The sequence below is a fragment of the Mesocricetus auratus genome, unplaced genomic scaffold (assembly GCF_017639785.1).
Source record: "Mesocricetus auratus isolate SY011 unplaced genomic scaffold, BCM_Maur_2.0 Super-Scaffold_100038, whole genome shotgun sequence".
In the NCBI taxonomy this organism is placed as follows: domain Eukaryota; kingdom Metazoa; phylum Chordata; class Mammalia; order Rodentia; family Cricetidae; genus Mesocricetus; species Mesocricetus auratus.
This window is the reverse complement of record NW_024429216.1, coordinates 11,505,826-11,520,952: the sequence shown is the minus strand read 5'-3', so window position 1 is coordinate 11,520,952 and position 15,127 is coordinate 11,505,826. Positions and strand designations below refer to the sequence as shown.

Genomic DNA, 15,127 nt, shown 5'->3' with positions numbered 1-15,127 from the left:
CCTCCCCTCTGGCTCCCCGGCTGCTGCGGGGGCTGCTATCTATGAACAAACTGTCCTTGGGGTCAGGGACAACACAGAGCCAAAGGTCACATTGCTGTTTTCCCCCAGCCCTTCCCCCATAGAGGCCACCAGCTGTCTGGGATAGGAAGCCGGTCACAGGGACGCAGAATTTCGGTGTTTGAGACCCACGGGTTCCACCAAGGAAAAGAGACACTCAGAAACTGAAAAGGTGCCTTTTTAATGGTCAAACACAGCCCCTATCCCAAGTCCCAGGCAAGAACTTGACCTCAGTAAGAGCTCCCCACACCCATACCAGTCCTTTCTGACATCCAGGGGTGGCGGGATTGGGCTTCACAGAAAAAAAATCACAGGTCTCCTCATCTGCACCTCTCACCCAACCCCCACCGAGGAGATGGTGGCGACAGGCCTGTGGTGACCTTCACGGTGCATGACAGCATGCTGAGGTGTCGCCTGGCCAGTAAGATGGCCTTCCATGCATCCAGTGGGTCAAAAAAGACATCACGTGATAAGGTGGCCAACTTGGCATCTGTGGTACCGCATCTGTCGTACCAAGAAGCCAGCCAAAAAAAAAAAAAAAAAAGACTGATCCCAGGAGACCGTGGGCCAAAGAAAGAAGACATGGCTGGCACGACATGACCGTCACACACTCAAATCAATCAAGATGTCCAGCACAGCATCCGGAGGGCCAAGCAAGATGTCACCCAGCATGGGGACCCAATGGCTTCACTCAGTACGGCAGCTTTCACAGCACCCAGCATTGCTGCCTACGCGCTACCCCCACCCAAAGGCCCCCCAGGAGTCCGTGGCAGTTACCACAGCAGCCAACAGGTCACCACAGTAATAGACCAGATAAGACGCTAAGCAGAGGGACAAGCGTGACCGGAAGGACCAGAGCCCAGGGGCCTGGTGTCCGTCACAGCTCACCCCACTGCGACGTTTCCAGTTGCCCTGCTAGGACGCGTTAAGCAGAGAGCGGGAATAGAGGTTCTGGTAGTAGACCCCTGGCTCCCCACTCTCGGCCCCATAGCCCCCAAACCCCGCATCCAGTTTGGAAGGTGCGGGTGTCTGTTCTGACATCAGGTTGTTGATGGAGAAAGGATGGTTGAAGTTGTAGGGCGCATCCAACTTCAGTTCCCCGGGGAGCTCCAGGCCGGTGAAATAGGGTGCGGAGGAAGGAGGCGAGGCGCAGTCCAGACCCCCCACATCTTCCCCACCCTGGGCCTCAGGCTCAGAAGGCGTAGGCTGGGGCTGAGCCTGGGAGGTGACCGCTGTGGCGGCTGGGGTCGCGGCGGAGGTGGCAGACCCCACTGCACCGTTCCTGGTGGCAGACGCAGCGCCGTTTCCCTTCTTGGCTTTCTCCTCCAGCTTGAAGCGCTTCTGCCGGCGAAGGTAGCAGCCGTTCTCAAACATGTTCCCGGAGCTGGGATGTAGGGCCCAGTAGGAGCCTTTGCCGGGCTTGTCTGGGGAGCGTGCCACCTTGACAAAGCAGTCATTGAAGGACAGTGAGTGGCGGATGGAGTTCTGCCAACGCTGCTGGTTCTCCCGGTAGTACGGGAAGAGGTCCATGATCCATTGGTAGATCTCGCTCAGGGTCAGCATCTTGCCCGGCGCCTGCTGGATGGCCATGGTGATGAGAGAGATGTAGGAATAGGGCGGCTTGGCGTGGGCCAGTGGCCGCCGGTACCCCTTTGCCATCTCCTTTCCGTGGACCAGCCCGGGACCCGGGGTTCCGTATCCGGAAGCACCGCTTCCACCGTTGGCAGCAGCGCCCAGGCCTGGGAAGGAGGGCCCCAGGGGTGCGGTGGGGGCTGGGGGTGCCAAGGGTCCCGTAGGCAGTGGGGAGGCTTGAAGCCCTCCGGGAGGGTAGGGAGAGCTCAGAGGGTTCAAGTTCATGTAGGAGTTGAGAGGGGCCATGGTGGGCACGGGAGTCACTGGAGAGAACACCTGCAGCGAGAGAAACAGAGAAGCTACAGTGCTCTTCCCCTCTCGCTCTGCAAAGGAGCTCTGGAGTAAGGCCCCCCCTCAGGGTTTTTAGAGACAGCCTCACAGAGCCCCAACCAGCCTCGAACTCACCGCAACCAAGACTTCACTTCGAATCCCCGATGTCTCCACCTTGTAATTGCTGGGAAGCCAGCGTCATAATACCCAGCTCGCCTGCCTGTCTTGTCTCCTCCCACCCCCTTTTATTTATTTATTTGTTTTGTTTGTTTTGTTTTTCGAGACAGGATTTCTCTGTGTAACAGCCCTGGTCATCCTGGAACTGGCTCTGTAGACCAGGCTGGCCTCGAACTCACAGAGATCCGCCTGCCTCTGCCTCCCGAGTGCTGGGATTAAAGGCGAGCGCCACCACCGCCCGGCTCTGTTTTGCTTTTCTTACATTTTTGGTTGTGAGCCTAGCCTTTAACAGCTGAGCCATCTCTCCAGCCCTGTTTTGTCTCTTCCATCTTTACCTTTCTCTAGAGGTAGCTGCCTCCCCACATGCTACCCCCTTCCCTCATGGTCGTGTTTGAAGCACAGGGGGATCTGAAATACCCCCAGGGGAGTCTCTGAAACCATTTTCAGGTATCCACCAGGTCAAGGTCGTTTTCCTTTTTGTTGTTTAGAGAGAGGGTCTCAAAGTGTAGACCATGCTGGCTTTGAACTCAGAGACGTGCGCATTTTCAAAATCAGTTCTACCAAGCATGGTGGTACAGGCCTGTAATCCCAGCTGCCCGGGAGGTTAATAATCACAAATTCAGGGTCAGCCTGGGCTTCAGAGAGACTTCTAGGACAGCCTGGACAACTTACTAGGATATTTGTCTCAAACAATGAAAAGGGTAGATGTTGTGAGTCAGTGGCACAGTCCCTGCCTAGAATCCCCCAGTGAGGGGCTGGGGGCGTGGCTCAGTGGTAGACTGCTTACCTGGCATACAAGAGGGCCTAGATTCACTCTAGTAAAATCAAAAAAGAAAAATTTTGTCAACCGTTTGCACCTTCTTTCATACGAGTGCATAATGAGCTTCTCATTGATCTGTGACATCTGCCATTGCAATAGACCAAAGGTCTAGCATGTAATCTTACAACTTGCCAGCTGTGTGGTCAAAGTAGGAGATATCGTCTTCCCACTGAATTCACTTATTTGTCTTAGAAACAGGACCTTGCTGTGTGGCTAGTGCTTCTCTCAGCTCACTATCTTTTTAAACAGCATCTGAAACCCCTTAGTTATCCCTAATAATGACTGCTATTTTAAACTACATCTTTTTTTTTTTTTTTTGGTTTTTCGACACAGGGTTTCTCTGTATTGTTTTGGAGGTTAAACTAAATCTCTAAGGGCCAGTTGGTCTGGGTGGCACACAGCTTCAATTCCAGCACTCGGGAGGCAGAGGCAGGCGGATCTCTGTGAGTTCGAGACCAGCCTGGTCTACAGAGCGAGTTCCAGGACAGCCTCCAAAACCACAGAGGAACCCTGTCTCGAAAAACAAAAACAACAACAAACAAAAAACCAAATTTTTTTAATAGTGAAAGAGGTTTGAGGGCTGGCGAGATGGCTCAGTGGTTAAGAGCAGGAACTGCTCTTCCTAGGGGCAGGAACTCACTTCCCAGCACACAGACAACTGCCTGTGATTCCAGCCCCAGAGGATCTGACAGCTACCCTTCTGGAGCAGCGTTCCTCATAGGCACATAGAGAGACAGACAGACAGACAGACAGACAGACAGACAGACAGACAGACACACACACACACACACACGTTTAAAATAATCTAGCAACTTCCAGACTAGCCAAGGCTTCATACTGAGAGATCATCTTCAAATAAGAAACAAAAAAAGACGTTCCGATTACAGTAAAATTGAGACATCAATATTTGATTTGAAAATAATTGAGAAATCAATCGGAATTAGCCAAGTCAGCCGAAAAATTGATTTTTAAAACAAATCAGCAGTTTTCCATTTTCTCCATTTCTTGTTATTTTTTTAAATTTATTTTACGTATATGATTGTTTTGCCTGCCTGTATGGGTATATATCACGTGAGTGTCTTATAGCCAAGGAAGGAGTCGGATCTCTGTTTCCCGAAAGTAGTCTCTCTCCAACTGCATGTGTGCATGGGACACACAGAGACAGAGACGCGGATGCAGGCAGGCAGGAACACATGCACACATGAGCCAAGACACACATGTTCCAACACACACACTTGTACTCACATAAATAAATGAAATGAAATGTAAGGAACTTGAAAAAAGCCAGGCGGTGGTGGCGCACGCCTTTAATCCCAGCACTCAGGAGGCAGAGGCAGGTGGATCTCTGTGATTTTGAGGCCAGCCTGGTCTACAGAGCGAGTTCCAGGACAGCCTCCAAAAAACAATACAGAGAAACCCTGTCTTGAAAAAAAAAAAAAACCAGGATGGTCTGCAGATCAGGCAAACATTTTATCCACGCCCAGGTAGCTCTAAAAAAGGTTTTTTTCATTTTACGTAAGTATCTGTGTGGGGGTATGTACAAGTCACTGTGGGTGCTGGGGGAAGCCAGAAAAGGCTTTCAGATCCCCTGGATTTGGGGAGGGTTACAGGCAGGTGTGAGCTGCCTAACTTGGATGCTGGGAACCGAACTCGGGTCCCCTGCAAGAGCAGTATGGTGCTCTTAACTGAGCTCTCTCTCCAGCCCCCACAGGAGTCTCTTGCAAATAGGCAAGGATAGCCTCGGATTCCTGCCCCCACTTCCCAAATGCTGACTGCACAGGCTATTTCCAGGGCGCAGGGCTCTGCAGAGCTCTTTCTGTTGGATCTCAACCTGTTACTCCTTCTTTCCTTCCTTTCTCTCTGACGTAGGACCTTGCCACACGGCCCTGGCTGCCTCCCCCTCCCTCGTGCTGGGATTAAAGGTGTTTACCACCACCCCAGGCTCCTGCATCTGGTCATTCCTATCCCCCTGAGTGTCCTCCAGCCCCATCCCAGAACCTCTGCATCCCTCCCTCCCAGGGTCTACCCCTCCGTCCTTCTCCTCCCTCTCCCCTCCATGGCCCTCTCTCTCCCTTCCCCCACTCCCCTGGTGCGCAGCAGAGCTGGGTACCAGTGCCCTGCATATCCATCTCTCCAGGAGTCCGCTTCCTACCCTCCTCCACGCTCTGGTCCTCCCACCCAGCTAGGCTGCTTCTGCCCCTCCCCTGCAAAGGAAAAGTGATGGCCTCAGGGGGTTCCAGAGACTCCTAATCCCTTTGTACCTCACTCTGCTTCTCCAACCCTGGGTCACCAGGGCTTTCCTTTCCTGGCTCCCCACCCACCCGGAAGTCCTCCTTGAGGTCTGACCTCAAGCACTCCAGCTGCTCTAATCCACCCTAGGCTTTCCCACGCCCCACGGCTGGGATGAACCCCTGATGTCCGGGTCTGAACCGGATCTCCCCCACTCAGGGTGCGGCTGAGAGTCTGGGGAAGCCCTCAGGGGACCTGCAAACCCCACCTGGGAGGTTGCAGTCTCACCCTTTTCATTTCCTTATTGTTTCTGGAGAAGGGTGTGCTAGGCAGCCCGGGGAGAGGAAGCCCGGGGACGCTTCCAGTTCCAGACCCAAAGGGGGGACCCCAGCTCCCTGCACCGTGCCCTACTGCCCATCTCTCAAATGGGGGGAGGGGGAGCTGTTGGGACAGTTTACTCCAGGAGGGTCACTTTCCAAGAGCCAGCTAGCCGCAGAGTAGGACACACATATCAACCTTGCCCCTCCCAGCAGCAGAAGTCATTAGTGTGTGTGTGTTTGTGTGTGTGGGTCTTGTCTGTTCTTAGTCCCAGTGGAATGCAGCCCACCCACTGTTCTCAAAAGCAGAGAGATGGGCTGAGAAGCCGCCGCAGAAGGTGGGGGGACCTTCAACAGTAGCTCCCAACCATCCAAATCCCCTTATGCTGACTCTTCCAAAACTACATCTAGGCTGACCCTTACCTAAGCCCCCTGCACCCAAGGTCTCATTCCGTAGGTCAAGCTGGCCTGGAGCTTGCTGTGGGAGCTGACTTCAAACTTGTCATCCTCCTGCCTTAGCTTCCCAAGTGCTAGGTCTACAGGCACACTGGCCTGTCTCCATATACGCGGTGTCCTTAACTGGGAGGGGGGGCATTCACACACACACTACCCCCAAACTTAAGCCTCCCCAGTTCCCCCCCACCCCAGGCCACTTCTTCAGCTATGTCCCCAGAACGACCGATTTGGAGTTGACTCTTAAACCCAATGCTCCAAACTCCCAACTCCCTGAGAGCCTCCACGTACCTACCACCTTGGCCTCTGCCTTCCCCATAATCTCACCAACACCTCCAGACTCCTCCCGATCCCTTCCCTGTCAACTCTGCCCCCCCCCCACCTCCCCAGACCCAAGACAGGCCCCTCCCGGGCACCTAGCCAAATCCAAGCCCTGCAACCCCTAGGGATCCAAAAGTCCCATCCCCACAGTTTGGAAATACAGACCCTGGCCACCTCCCTCAGCTACTAAATCCCAATGCAGCCTCCTAGGTTAGGGATCTCCGGGTCCGGAGCCTCATGCCCTTTTTCTCACATCACAATATGGATCACAGGGTGCGTGAACAGAGCGCGAGCCCTTGCAGCAGGACAAACACGAGTTAGACGTGCCGAGGGACTTTCTGTTTGTCAGGGTGAAGGAATTAAGGTCAATCCAGCAGTGACTAGTTGGTGCACCGCCTGGAGGTGGGGGGGGGGGGGGGTCCCTGCTGAGGGTGGTAAGGATGTGGAAAACGACGACTCCTATCACACAGGTGTGGATGCCCATATGTCTTTGGATCGCCCAAGGCTGACGTCATCTGAGGGCTGGCTAGTCTAAGCCACCTGTTGCTTACAGTAGGTTCCCCAAAAGGACCCCCGCTTACTCCCAACCGTCCAGAGCCCCCACCCCCCGGCGCCGTTTAACCCTGAACTTTCTAGCACAGACTTTCTTACTGGGGGTTCCCGACCCGTCCTCTCTACTTCGAACCTCGTTTCTTGAGGTCCTCCAGCTCTAGTCCCTCATCCTAGACGCTCCGATGATTCCCACCTCCAATTTGTTCCTCTGAGTCAGGGTCTCCGCACCTTTCCCGTGGGACCTCCAGGCTTTCGTGCGAACTTGTTCTTCGTTGGAAAGCAAACCATCGCCCAGGACCTGCTTGTCTAACTCGCCCTCCTAAGCCTTGCCCCCCCCCGTCCCCGTCCCCGACTCTCACACCTGGAGTCTGAGCCCCCAGGTCTCTGGCTCTCACCTGGGCCCGCAGCACGGTCTCCCCCACCCGCCCCCCCGGCCCCCGGGTTTGCATTGAAGCCTGCAGCCTCACGCCCGCCCGCCGTTTCCCGCTCCGCCATCCCCGAGGACACACCTCGCCCGCCTCCGGGTAGTAGCTCCACTCGGCCAGGTCGTGGGCCTCCATCTTCACCGAGCCCAGCATCCCCCGGGCCTGCGCCCCCACACGCCCAGGCTGCGCCCCCCCCGCCCCCGCCGGGGGAACCGAGCTCCGGTCTCGCGGCAGGCACCGGCCCGAAGTGAGGCTCGCAGCCCGGGAGTCCCGCTGGCCCGGGCGCCTAGGGAGGCAGGCACTCTTTATAGCCGGGACACCCCCGCCCTGGCCCGCCCCGGGCTCCCCTCCCACCTCCCCTAGGGCGGCGCGCTCGGACTGGGGCGCCCCCTGCGGGATCGCGAGGAGACAGAGCCCTTAGGCCCCCGGGAGCCTCGGTCCTGGCTGGCACCCGGGAGCCAGCGATGGGTGAGGGGTGGAGGAGCTACCAGGCGTGGGGTGCAGGACCACACGCTGCTGATTCCAAGAGCCCTAGAGCCCCAACGCGAGGGCGGGGAAACCTTTGGGCCTGGAGGTGTTTCATCATCTCCACCTAAGAGGGAAACGCCAGAGCCCCCGCATGTCCTCCACGAAGTCAATGAGGCTGACAGGACTCCACCAGTCCCCGTACGACACGCTAAGCGGCCCGCAGAGGGTCTTGAAGCCACATTCCCATTGGATAGACGGGAAGACTGAGGCTTTCGACCACTGCAAACGCTGCAGGCTGTGTACGGGGTCAGGGCCAATGGCGGGAAGCCTCAGGGCTTCTGCTCAGACCCCCCCTCCTTCCCACCGAGGCACTAGATCTCCACCAGGACCCGGGAGCTCCGCTCACAGCACTCTGCAGCCTAACGTCGACTTGCCGTCTAAGGGAGGTGGGGGGGGGGGCCCTCCGGCCTCTGCGAACTCCATTTCCCAGAAGCCCCCGTTCCCATTTCCGTCCCGGCGCCTGCGCACCACGGACTACATTTCCCAAAAGGCATGGCGCTCGAAGGCCGGAAATGGCGGCCGCCCCGGTGGACCCCCCGGGGAGGGCGGGCGGCTGCCGACGCGGCACGCCGTAGGGGCGGGGACGGGCCGCGGTGCGGGACTCCATTTCCCGGCGGCCCTGCTAGTGCAGCGCCTGCGCTGTGTCACGGCGGCAGGCGGAAGATGGCGGCGGCGGCAGCGTCTGTGGAGAGGCGCTGCTGAGGGGGCGCGAGGGGGACGGAGGAGGCCGGAGCCGCGGTGAGCGGGCGGCGGCGTGAGGGGCCCGGGGCGAGGGGAGGAGGGGCGCCGGCGAGGCCGGGGCGCGAGCGGCGGGGGAGGGCCTCGGGCAGGGCCGGGAGCAGCGGGGGGCGCGGGCCCTCGCGTCTTCCCCGCCCCCGCTCCCGGCCCTGCCCCGGCTGCCGAGCGCGGCCCCCCGCGGAAGCCCGCCCTCGGCGTCCCCGCGCCGGCCATGTGCCTGCGGTTACCCGGCAGCCCGGCCCGCCCCGGTCAGCCTTGGGGCTGCGGGTCCGGCGCCCCGCGTCACTTCCCCCGCAGGTCCCCGTTTCCCGCCCTCCCCCCCATCCTCCCGCCCGAGGCGCCGCTCCCGTAGTCCCCGCGCCTGTCCCCGCGCGTCGCGGCGTGGGGGTCGGGCTTGTGGTTAGGGTTGCGTGTGTGCGCGTGTCTGTGTGTGTGTGTCTGTGTGTATCTGTGTGAGTGTGTGTCTGTGTGCGTGTGTCTGTCTTAGCCAGTGTGTGTGTCTGTCCCATCATGAGTCTGTGTGCGCGTGCGTGTGTCTGTGTGCGTGTGTCTCTGTCTTAGCCAGTGTGTGTGTCTGTCCCATCATGAGTCTGTGTGCGCGTGCGTGTGTCTGTGTGTCTGTCTCTGCCAGTGTGTCTGTGTATGCGTGTGTGTACGTATGCACGCGTGTGTCTGTGTGTGCGCACGTGTGTCTGTGTGTCTGTCTCAGCCAGTGTGTCTGTGTGTCTGTCTGTCTCTGCCAGTGTGTCTGTGTATGCGTGTGTGTACGTATGCACGCGTGTGTCTGTGTGTGCGCACGTGTGTCTGTGTGTCTGTCTCAGCCAGTGTGTCTGTGTGTCTGTCTCTGCCAGTGTGTCTGTGTATGCGTGTGTGTACGTATGCACACGCGTGTCTCTGTGCGCGCGCGTGCTTGTGTCTGTCTGTCTGTCTCTGCCAGTGCCGCCTTCCCAGCACAGCGCCCGTCACACGCTGGAGTTGCTCAGCTGGTGTTGGTTGAATGAATGGAAACAAAAAACCCAAACAAGCACCCACTCGGAGGACACCCACTTCTTTAGGGTAACCAGGGGAGTTGTGTGTGCTTCCTGCTGGAAGGAGTTCGCTCCTGAGGACACAGCGAGGTGGGGGACTCGGTGTTAATGTTGTTTCCGACAGCCGGACCGCAGACATCCCAGATACTCTCAGTAGGAAGCCCGCCTGAAATCAGTAATTACAACTATATAATAAAATGATTTGGCCGGGCGGTGGTGGCGCACGCCTTTAATCCCAGCACTCGGGAGGCAGAGGTAGGTGGATCTTTGTGTGTTTGAGGCCAGCCTGGTCTGCAGAGCGAGTGCCGGGACAGCCTCCAAAACAGTCCAGAGAAACCCTGTCTCAAACAAAAAATAATAATAAAAGTAAACTAAATAAAATGATTTGCAGCTGTAGAAAAAAAAGGAAGGAAAAAATAGACTGAGCTCCAGCATTTATTAAGAGAAAAACTGACATAGAAAATAACCCGAAAAGTATCCAGATAGAAAATAGAAAAGTATCCAGAAGTTCTCATGTGTGGATTCAGCCAACCATAGATTGAAATATTCAGGAAACTGCCGGGTGGTGGCGGTGCACGCCTTTAATCTTGGGAGGCACAGGCAGGCAGTCTACAGAGCGAGTTCCAGGACAGCCAGGGCTATGCAAAGAAGCCCTGTCTCCGAAAAAGAAAAATATTCAGGGAGACCGATTTTACACTGGGCATGTGCAGACTTTTTTTGTTTTTAAACTTTAGCCCCTAAACAATACAATGTAACAATCTGGAGATGATTTAAACCATGTTGACTGGCACAGCTTGGAATTCCAGCTTCTTGAGAGTTTGTGTAGTGATCACAAAGTTCTAGTCCTTGCCAGGACTACAGAATGAGTTTATTGGCAGACTGGGCAACTTGGTGAGACCCCGTCTCAAAGTTTTTAACAGTAAGAACTGGGGATGTCACTCAGTGGCAGAGCCTGGTGTGCAGGGACCCCTGGGTTCCATCTCTAGCCCACCTGGGGCAGGGGGAACGAGGAGAGAGAGAGAGAGAGAGAGAGAGAGAGAGAGAGAGAGAGAGAGAGAGAGGGTTTTAAAAGTGTGCCAGAGTGTGTGTGGATTTCATAGGAACACTGCTCTTTTGTTTGTGACAAGGTCTCCTGGTCCAGGTTGGCTTCCCAACTTAACTATGTATGGAGGTTGACCTTGAGTTTAACACCACAGGATTTATGTGGTGCCGGGGATGGAGCCTAGGGATTTGTGCATATTAAACAACAGTACCAACTGTGCTCTGTCCCCAGCCCAACAGTACACTTCCCTTTTTTTTTTTTTTTGGAGACAGAGTGACCCTAAGAAATCATCTTGCCTCTGCCCCTAGTGCTGGGACTGAAGGGGTATGTATGCCATCTTGTCTGGCCAAACAGTGCTATTTTAAATAAGGGTTTGAAAGAGAAATAGGACTATATACTCAAGACAAGACAAACCCCAGAAAATTAAAGAGTAAACCAAAGAGGAAGGAAAGTTTTGTTGGCTCTTGACGTGTCATCCAGAAAAGCGTGGGAAGTTTCTTACTTTCTGGTTCAAGGAGCGTTGTGGTGTGACATGTGTGTGCCCTTGGCTCAGCGAGCAGACATGAGGCATGGTGACGGCCAGAAGCGAGAGATGAACACATTGGGCACACACAGGGTGTGTGTGTGTGTGTGTGTGAGAGAGAGAGAGAGAGAGAGAGAGATTTGGCTGGGGGAGTCCTCACTATGGAAGAAAGGACTAGATCTCTGGGAGGCAAGAGAAGAAACACCATGCCAAAGGGGTGTGCAGGGTGGGACCAGCTGACAGAAAAATCGGTCTGCTGCTTGTCCATTTACCCGGTGTGCAGCCTGTCCTACAGAGGCGTTGCATGTGCTGTGTGAGTGCTGTCGGCCAGCTTGCAGAGCCTTCAGCATGTAGGTGTGTCTTTCGGCTGTCTCCCTGCTTCAGAACACGTGGTTGGCTTGTGCTGCTTGATGTTAAAAGTAACGCTGTGCACGGTGTCTTCTCCATGACTTTCCTGTAAGTTCCTCTCCCTCACTTTCACAGAAGGAACAGCGTGAGGATACTGTATTACATGCAATGAGTCCTCTTCTCTCTCTCTCTCTCTGCTTTTTGTTTTTTGTGTTTTTTTTTTTTTGAGACAGTATAAAGTAGCCCTGGCTGACATTTTCACCTACCTGCATCTTGAAAATGCTGAAATGAGAGAAATGCACCACCACACCTGGATATATAGATGGCCCTTCCCTCCCTCCTTCCCTCCTTCCTTTGTTCTTTTTTTTGAGATGGGTCTCACTATGCAGCCCAGGCTGACATGGAACCCTGTGGCTGTGCACACCTGTAATTCCAGCTCTTGGGAGGCACAAACAGAAGGGAGTAGGAGTTGATGGCCATCTTTGACTACCTAGTGAGTCTGAGAGCAGCCCAACCTTCACAGCACCCTGTGTTTAGAAAAGATAGCAGAAGTATTGCAGGGGAAGCGTTGTGCCTGTGACCGAGACGTCATTCTCCCCGGCATTGGATCCCTGCACGTGAACATACGCCCTGTAACCCCCCTGCAGGAGGAAGGAGACTCACTCTTTTCTCTTCCAGGGAGAACCTGACAGCAGTCATGGCAAGTGGCAGTGGGGACAGTGTCACCCGCCGGAGCGTGGCATCACAGTTTTTCACACAAGAGGAAGGGCCAGGCGTCGATGGCATGACCACTTCTGAGAGGGTGAGTATAACTGAGGGATTGGGAGTGACACAAAGTGACTCTTGCCTTGGCAGGACGCTGCCCAGACGGCAGAGCTCAAGAAGACCGTGGGGCTTGGCCTGGGCCAGTGAGACAGGCCGTGACACTTGCTTGTCCCTTCTTCCAGGTAGTAGATCTTCTGAACCAGGCAGCGCTGATCACCAATGACTCAAAGATCACAGTGCTCAAACAGGTGAGTTGGGGGGTGAGGGAGAGGGAGGGTAGGCCAGGGGCAGGAACACTCACTGAGAGAGCATCGCTGACACCTGAAGTCACAGGTGCCTGCTCTATATACACTCACACGCGCGCGCGTGCGCGCACATACACACACACACACACACGCCTGTGATACACTCACACGTGCTTGCTCTATATACTCACACATGCACGCACGCTCGCGCACACACACGCCTGTGATATACTCACACATGACTGCACATGTGCACTTGTACGTACCTGTGCCCCAGAGTGCAGTGCTTCCCCGACTCGGGGTGACGGGTGGAGGGGGCACCTGTAGTTTATGCACAGAGAAGCAGACTCTGCCAGTGGCTGGCCAAACTGGCCCTTAGATTCTGGGGTCGTCCTGGATCCTGTGCTTTCCTCTCCCGTGGTCCAGTAGGGTGAGCAGACAGTGATGACCAGAGTGGGTAGGGCTGCCAAGCAGAATCAGGAGGGGGCTCCTGGCTGGGCAGTGGTGGCGCTCACCTCTAATCCCAGCACTCTGGAGACAGAGGCAGGTGGATCTCTGTGAGTTCGAGGCCAGCCTGGTCTACAGAGTGAGTTCCAGGACAGCCTCCAAAAACAATACAGAGAAACCCTGTCTCAACACCCCCTTCACCCCCCTGCCCAAAAAAAAGCAGCCTGGCATGTAAGAGGTGTCAGGAATGGGCTCTCCTGGTCAGAATGCTTGTTGGATGCTGACATTGTGAGGCTGGAAAACTGGCAGCCAGGCAAAAGGAGGCTGAACCTCAGGAAGGCAGGAGCCCCAGGGTTTTCTTTTCCTCTCTCCTCTTCCTTGTCCTTGTGCTGGAGCCTAGAGCCTTGGCTGGCCAGGCAGCAGTCTCGTGGGGCTACATGCTTCATTCAGACTCATTCATTCTTTTATTTGGGTTTTTGTTTTATTTTATCTCATTCTGTTTTTGAGACACGGTCTCTCTATGTAGTCCTGATTGTTCTGGAACTCGCTCTGTAGACCACGCTGGTCTCGAACTCACAGAGATCCGCCTGCCTCTGCCTCCCGAGTGCTGGGATTAAAGATGTGCGCCACCACCGCCCGGCCATCCCATATTTTTATATTCTTTATTTCATGTATGCCTGCACAGTGTACGGGCGTCAGAGGGCAGCTTGCTAGAATTGGCTCTTTCTTTCTACCAAGAGGCTCCCAGAGAGTCTGTTCAGATCTCGAGGCATGGGTGGCTAGCACCTTACCCCCTAAGCCATCTTTGTGACCCTTAGTTTTAGCTTTTTAGATAGAGTTCATAGTATAGACTGCCTGGATAGCATGACAATCCTGCCTCCGCCTCCCAAGGATTATGAAGAAGAACCACTGTGCCCGGCTTTGGAGCCTGGTTCTAGGTCTGTTCCTCTTCCCCCAATCTCCTAGGTTCAGGAGCTGATCATCAACAAAGACCCCACCCTGCTCGACAACTTCTTGGATGTGAGTGGTCAGCCCGCGGGTGGGATGGAAGTGAGGTGGTGTCCCTTGGTGTGGCCTGATCGTGTCCCCTCCGACATTACAGGAGATCATCGCTTTCCAAGCAGACAAGTCCATCGAAGTGCGCAAGTTCGTCATCGGCTTCATCGAGGAAGCATGGTATGGGACCTCCTTGAGACTGCCTGGTGTCCTGGCTTGTGTTCCCTGGAGTCCCCAGCACACAGCCAATGAGTGCAGCCCTGGGCGTCACGGTCCCGGCCGGCCCTTGCACCATCGCTTCACGCTTGCTTTGCTGGCTGACGTGGCCTGTACCAGTGCTCTTTTGTTTTGTTTTGTTTTGTTTTGTTTTTGTTTTTCGAGACAGGGTTTCTCTGTGGCTTTGGAGGCTGTCCTGGAACTCGCTCTGTAGACCAGGCTGGCCTCGAACTCACAGAGATCCGCCTGCCTCTGCCTCCCGAGTGCTGGGATTAAAGGCGTGCGCCACCAACGCCCGGCTTAGCCAGTGCTCTTAAACTCGAAGCCAGCCATCTTTCCTGGTCTCCCCCCTCTCTCTCTCACACACACACACACACACACACACACACACACACTCTTTCTTTGAAGTTTCATATTTTTTGAACAATGCAGCTGGTGCTTAGAGTCAGAAAGGAACTTACGTTGTGAAAAAATCACATTACTGTGTTGTGCTCTGGGGCCTGGCCTTCTCAGATTGCTTTGTTCCTTGGCCAGGGTTACTGGAGGCCTTTGATTCTTTCTGGCAGCCAAACTGACCCTGCCAGTTCTTAGTCCTACCAAGGGTCCCTGATGTGGGAGCCTTCAGGCTTGAGTAAACAAAAGTAGGTGTTGTCCTGAGTCCTTTCATTGCGCGCTGGGTGGTTTTGGTGGCTGTTCGCACCTGTGCAGTGGGTGGTATTCAGATAGGATAAGGAACGGGCTAGGGATGTGACTCTGCAGTGCTTGCCTAGCATGCACGGAGCCTTGGGTTCCCCAGCACTTTAGGAATCTGTGTGGTACACACTTAAAAATCCTAGCACAGGCGATGTGGAGGCAGGAGGATCTGGAGCCCAAGGTCACCCTCAGCTGTTAGGTAGGTAGAGGCCAAGCTGGGGCCGAGACTCTGAAACCTCAAACACTTGTTGGCTGTCGCTTACTTAGACAGCCGGACCCTACAGAGTTGAAGGAGTGAAGGCCGC

The 15,127-nt window shown here is 55.3% G+C and overlaps 2 protein-coding genes across 4 annotated transcripts in view; one reads left to right on the top strand and one right to left on the bottom strand.

The window, feature by feature from the left end:
• Positions 1-219: 219 nt before the first annotated feature.
• Foxa3 (forkhead box A3) lies at positions 220-7,472 on the bottom strand. The gene is made up of 2 exons (XM_005086287.4): positions 7,338-7,472; positions 220-1,965 (listed from the first exon to the last, which is right to left on the bottom strand). The coding sequence occupies exons 1-2, from the start codon at positions 7,404-7,406 to the stop codon at positions 973-975; spliced, it is 1,062 nt and encodes a 353-aa protein (XP_005086344.1). The 5' UTR covers positions 7,407-7,472; the 3' UTR covers positions 220-972.
• An 891-nt stretch (positions 7,473-8,363) lies between these two features.
• Sympk (symplekin) overlaps positions 8,364-15,127 on the top strand; it is a 28,640-nt gene continuing 21,876 nt past the window's right edge. For 2 of the 3 annotated variants that reach the window (XM_040734292.1, XM_040734293.1), the window contains exons 1-5: positions 8,404-8,519; positions 12,139-12,262; positions 12,408-12,473; positions 13,884-13,937; positions 14,020-14,093. In XM_040734292.1, coding sequence (XP_040590226.1) covers positions 12,158-12,262; positions 12,408-12,473; positions 13,884-13,937; positions 14,020-14,093 — 299 coding nt within the window. In that variant the 5' untranslated portion in view covers positions 8,404-8,519; positions 12,139-12,157. Of the gene's footprint in view, positions 8,520-12,138; positions 12,263-12,407; positions 12,474-13,883; positions 13,938-14,019; positions 14,094-15,127 lie in introns of all 3 variants that reach the window. The other variant, XM_005086288.4, reaches the window with a different exon arrangement.